General features: G+C 41.9%; 1 protein-coding gene across 1 annotated transcript in view; it reads left to right on the forward strand.

The window, feature by feature from the left end:
• Positions 1-5,873, forward strand: part of Prpf6 (pre-mRNA processing factor 6) — a 62,268-nt gene that overhangs the window by 19,879 nt on the left and 36,516 nt on the right. The window contains exons 4-6 of the mRNA XM_031373133.1: positions 3,592-3,670; positions 4,224-4,400; positions 4,612-4,767. Of these exons, the coding sequence (XP_031228993.1) occupies positions 3,592-3,670; positions 4,224-4,400; positions 4,612-4,767 (412 nt within the window). The remainder of the gene's footprint in view (positions 1-3,591; positions 3,671-4,223; positions 4,401-4,611; positions 4,768-5,873) is intronic.

The following is a 5,873-nucleotide window of genomic DNA, read 5'->3' on the forward strand; positions in this document are numbered from 1 at the left end:
TTGGCATTTCAAGACAGGGTTTCTTTGTGCAGTCCTGGTTTCCTTTAACTCACTCTGTGGACCATGCTGACCTTAAACTAAGAGATTTGTTTATCTCTGCCTTCCAAGTGTTGGGATTAAAGGCATGTGCCACCACTGACTGGTCTTTTTTTCCTTTTTCTTTTTTAAAAAAATATTTTGAACTTTTGTTTTTGTTTTTTTGTTTTTTCTTTGTTTTGTTTTTTGGAGACAGGGTTTCTCTGTATGGCACTGGCTGTCCTGGAACTCAACTTTGTAGACCAGGCTGGCCTCGAACTCAAAAATCTGCCTGCCTCTGCCTCCCAAGTGCTGGGATTAAAGGTGTGCACCACCACTGCCCAGCCTGTTTTTTTGTTTTTTGGAGACAGGGTTTCTCTGTATAGCCCAGGCTGTCCTAGAACTCACTCTGTAGACCATGCTGGCCTGGAATGCAGAAATCTGCTTGCCTCTGCCTCCCAAGTGCTGGGATTAAAGGCGTGAGCCACCACCACCCGGCCAATATTTTGAACTTTTTTTTTTTTAAGATTTATTTTATTTATTATTTTATGTGTATGAGTACACTGTAGCTGTACAGATGGCTGTGAGCCATCGTGTGTGGCTGCTAGGAATTGAACTCAGGACCTCTGTCAGCCCCGCTTGCTCTGGCCTCGCTTGCTCTGGCATAATGTGCTGTAGCTATCTTCAGACACACCAGAAGAGGGAGTCTGATCTCATCATGAATGGCTTTGAGCCACCATGTGGTTGCTGGGATCCGAACTCAGGACCTTTGGAAGAATAGTCAGTGCTCTTACTGGCTGAGCCATCTCGCCATCCCTATTTTGAACTTTTAAGAATCTTCTAGCCGGGTGGTGGTGGCGCACACCTTTAATCCCAGCACTTGGGAGGCAGAGGCAGGCGGATTTCTGAGTTCGAGACCAGCCTGGTCTACAGAGTGAGTTCTAGGACAGCCAGGGCTATACAGAGAAACCCTGTCTCAAAAAAAAACAAAAAACAAAAACAAAACAAAGAATCTTCTAAAACTTGTATTATTTTTATGCATATGAGTGTTTTGATTGTATGTATATCTGTGTATCATATGTGTGCATGGTGAGAAATTATTTCTCCACTGGTGAAATGAGCCAGTTCAAGCTAGATTAAAATACACACACACACACATACACACACGCTCAGTTTTATTGGGAAACTGCAGGCAAGTTCACTGGCCCCAAGGAAGGAGGTCAGGGAAATCACCCTGCGGAGGGAGATAGAAGGAAGGGGGAAGAGAAAGAAAGATCTCAGGGCAGAGAGAAGGAAAGAAGAAAGGAGAAAATGGGGAGAGACAAATGTCTGGATTATATAGGGAAGAGCCCCTAGGGGAACTGTATAGCCCAGCCCCTGCACTGGGAAGTTCAGGGTCAAGGGCAGGCCACGTAGGGACTGAGGGATGCTGGGAGAAGAGGCTAGATCTGCTTTGTTATATAAAATGTGTACCTCAACTGTTTATTTGGGGGTCTGAAACCAAACACTGGGTGCCTTTGAAGGCTAAAAGAAGGAATTGGATCCCCTGGGACTGGAGTTACAGATGGTTGTAAGTTATCATATGGGTGCTCATCCTTTGAAGAGCAGCCAGTGCATTTAAATACTGAGCCATTTCTCCAGCCTGTGGGAGGTAGGAGTTGGGTGGGTGGGGGATGAGGGGTGGGATGGATTGGGGGCCTTTCCCTAGGGGAGAGTCTTCTGAGCCTGCAGCCTGGCAAGGAGATGAAGGAGGAGTTGAGTGTAAGATGTGAGGAGGAGGAGGAGGAGGAGGGAGTCAGGGATGGTGTTCAGGGGACTGAACGGCTTACAAGTCCCAGAACAAAGAGAAAGAAAGGGAAAGAGAAACACCAGACAAAACCCAATAGTTATGACTTTAATATGGCAAGTTCTAAATTCTATGTCCTAGTTTTGGGAAAGTGTAAAGGAAGTGAACACATGATATTGTGAAGCATAATTATGTTGCTATGTAACATAATTTTTTTTTGTTTGGCTTTATTTTTGAAACAGGGTATTACTTTAGTGCAAGCTTCCTGGAGTTTGCTGAAATATAGCCTAGGCCTGCCTTGAACTCAGAGATTTTCCTGCTTCTGCTTCCCAAGGGATGAGATTAAAGACAAGTTTCATGTGCTCAGAAGAAACCATACTTTGAGGTGGGCGTGGTTATGCACACCTTAAATCCCAGCATTTAGGAGGTAGAGGCAGGCAGTTCCATAACTTCTAGTCTGTCCTGCAGTCAACAAGAGGAAACAACTGTTTTTTTTTGTTTTTTTGGTTTTTCGAGATAGGGTTTCTCTGTGTAGCCCTGGCTGTCTATCCTGGAACTTACTCTGTAGACCAGGCTGGCCTTGAACTCAGAAATCCGCCTGCCTCTGCCTCCCAAGTGCTGGGATTAAAGGTGTGCACCACCCCGCAGATAAACAACTGTTAATCCCATCTAATGAGAGTAAAGCCCATTACCCAAATTCTTTGGTCAAATTAACCAAACTTTATTTTCTGCCATACAGTGCTATCTTCCTAAAGTGGGATTTGAAAAGATAGCATTGAACACAGGAGTATAGGGTTTTATAAAGTACAAAAAAACAGCAAGACCTAGGGGATTTTTGAGGGTTGGGAGATTTCTAGAGAAATGTGGGGACTTGGTTAAACATTTTTAGATTATTAGGCAGAACATCTTATTTGGGTATATTCAAGGTGTAAGTCAAACTCCATAGGATGGGGATCATGTCCAATTCTAGAAACAGGTTAAAGCACAGTCAGCCTGACATTTTGCAGCAAATGAAAATGAACTTGTTTTGACCTTATAACAAAATGGTTTCCATCCTTAAGATGGAGTCAGGCTGGTCCATTACAACTAACACTACGGGATACAAGGTGTTAAAGTATGATCAAGTGTGCAGTTTAGGGGAGTAAGACAGGGTCTCTCTACATAGTCCTGGCTGTCCCAGAACTCCCTACATAGATACATAGATGAGGCTACACTTGAATTTACAGAGATTTGCCTACCTCTGCCCCTCCCAGTATTCAGATTATAGGTGTATGCTACCATGCCTGACTATAATGGGTTAGCATACTATTATTTGAATATCTCTGAAAGTAAGATACCAGTTTGCTTGGTTTTTACTTATTTTCTTTCGTAAATAATTGAACAACTAGATTTGCGACTGTATCTATAGTTGCCTAAAATACATTCTAGTTAACTGTTAAATGTGTGGAATTGTTCTTGGTTATTTAATTAAGACATACAACACACCAACTTTGTTTTGTAATAGAAGTTAATTTTCTCTTTTAGTGGGTTTCATTTTTAAGATTTATTTTATTTTATTTTATATATATGACTTTTTTTGCCTACATGTATGTATATGTACTAAGTGCCTTCCTAGTACCCATAGATGTCAAAAACAGGTATTCATTGGACCCCTTAGAACTGGAACTGTGGATAGCTGTGAGTTACCATGTGGGTCCTGGGAAAAATAACCCTGGGTTCTCTATAGGAACAACAAGTACCCTAAGCCTACATGTAATATTTCTAATGCAGGCACATGTTTTATTTCCTAGAGAGCAAAGGGAGAAAGAAGAGATTGAGAAATACCGAATGGAACGTCCCAAAATCCAGCAGCAATTTTCAGACCTTAAGGTGAGCAAATGTGCTAGCATACTGGCTTTCAGGCCTTCACCTAAGTAGCAGAAGGCAAAATTGCTCTGGTGTAATACTGTTGAGCCTTTACTAATGATGCACGTTACTTAGTTCAGAGGATTAATTACTTAGGGGAAGTTTGTGCTTCAGTATCAGTTTGATCATCTGTCATATACATTAATAATATAAAGCCAAAAAATTTTTTTTCTACTGTTAAAGGTAAAGTTTTTATTAAATTTCCCCCTCCATTTAGGCATATGCTTTCCAAACTACCTACTAGACTTTGATCTGATAATTTACTTTTAGTAAAATAGTGCCAACCCAATGAATTGATTTCTCTAAAGTAGAAAACCAGGGCTATCAGGATGGCTCAGCAGGTAAAAGCTCTTGCCATTTATCCTTGTACATACAATAAATAATAAAGTTTTTTTTTTTTTTTTATGGAAAAACCATTTCTACATCAGTCTTTTCTAAGGCACAATAGGCCAGAGGCTTGGAGAGAGCAAATGTGAAATCTAACAGTAGCTAACATCTGGAATCTATGTATTTCCAGAGGAAGTTGGCAGAAGTCACAGAAGAAGAGTGGCTGAGCATCCCAGAAGTTGGCGATGCCAGAAACAAACGTCAGCGGAACCCACGTTACGAGAAGCTGACCCCTGTTCCTGATAGTTTCTTTGCCAAACATTTACAGACTGGAGAGAACCATACTTCTGTGGATCCCCGACAAACTGTGAGTATATAAACAGAGGCAAATGGGGCTTCTTTAGTTTGGATAAGGATGTGGTGAGAAGGGTGAGTATTGATTGCTTTTGTAGCTGTGCTGTGGCAATAGTCAGCACAGCCATGCCCCATTAGGACATGAGGACTAGGTGGGCAGTGTTTAGAGGAGGTGGGGATTTTCAGTATGACAGTTCAAGCCAAGTGTTTTATCCTCCTCCTAGCAATTTGGAGGTCTGAACACACCCTACCCAGGAGGCCTGAACACTCCATACCCAGGTGGAATGACACCAGGATTGATGACACCTGGTACAGGGGAGCTGGACATGAGGAAGATTGGCCAGGCAAGGAATACCCTGATGGACATGAGGCTTAGCCAGGTGAGAATTCATCATGTGTCTTTTCTTATACTGAAATGAGGAAAAAGCAAAGTATTTGGGGGATGTTGCTCAGTTGTTAGATCACTTGCCTAGCATGTGCAAGGCCCTAGTTTGATCCCCAACACAAAACAAAACACTCAATAATTAAAAACAGAAATGTATAAAGTTTACCTTTGTGTTTTGTTATGAAATGATACTCTGCCCTGTCATAGAGTAGGTGAGATTCTTTCTACAGGTGAGTATTTGTGTGATTCTCTATAGGACATGCCAACACACCCAGCACAACAAATAAAGGGCCAGTCCTGTGTGTTCCTGCTAGTCTGTCCCTTAGGGGTATGTCTTAGGGTTTCTATTCCTGCACAAACATCATGACCAAGAAACAAGTTGGGGAGGAAAGGGTTTATTTAGCTTACTTCCATGTTGTTGTTGATCACCAGTGGAAGTCAGGACTGGAACTCAAGCAGGTCAGGAAGCAGGAGCTGATGCAAAGGCCATGGAGAGATGTTCCTTGCTGGCTTGCTTCTCTTGGCTTGCTCAGCCTGCTCTCTTATAGAACCCAAGACTTCCAGTCCAGGGATGGCACCACCCACAAGGGGCCCTACTCCCTTGATCACTAATTGAGAAAATGCTCCACAGCTGGATCTCATGGAGGCACTTCCCCAACTGAAACTCCCTTCTCTGTGATAACTCCAGCTTGTGTCAAGTTGACACACACAACCAACCAGTACAGGATATAAGATCATTATAGGGGATGAATGTGTTCCCAACAAAGTCTATGTGCTCTGTTGATAAAGCGTAACTCTTTTAAGCACTGTAAGTGAATTCAGGGTTTTATCCTTGCTAGGCAAGTGTTCTATCACTGAACTAAATTTCTAACCTATTGTTACTGTATTTTTGAAAATTTATAATAGCAAGTATTTTATAATAAAAACTCAATAGCTTATTGATTGCACTTTTCTGTTAACATGTGTATGTCTACTTTAAAATATGCAGCATGATTTAATGTTTTTATGTGTGTGTGTGTGTTAGTGGAGAGATAGACTTTTTTATATTCTAGGTGAGCATGCTATGACTGAGCTGCATGTACAACCCTGGCCCTTGCTTTT

Source organism: Mastomys coucha, unplaced genomic scaffold (genome assembly GCF_008632895.1).
Source record: "Mastomys coucha isolate ucsf_1 unplaced genomic scaffold, UCSF_Mcou_1 pScaffold15, whole genome shotgun sequence".
NCBI lineage: Eukaryota > Metazoa > Chordata > Mammalia > Rodentia > Muridae > Mastomys > Mastomys coucha.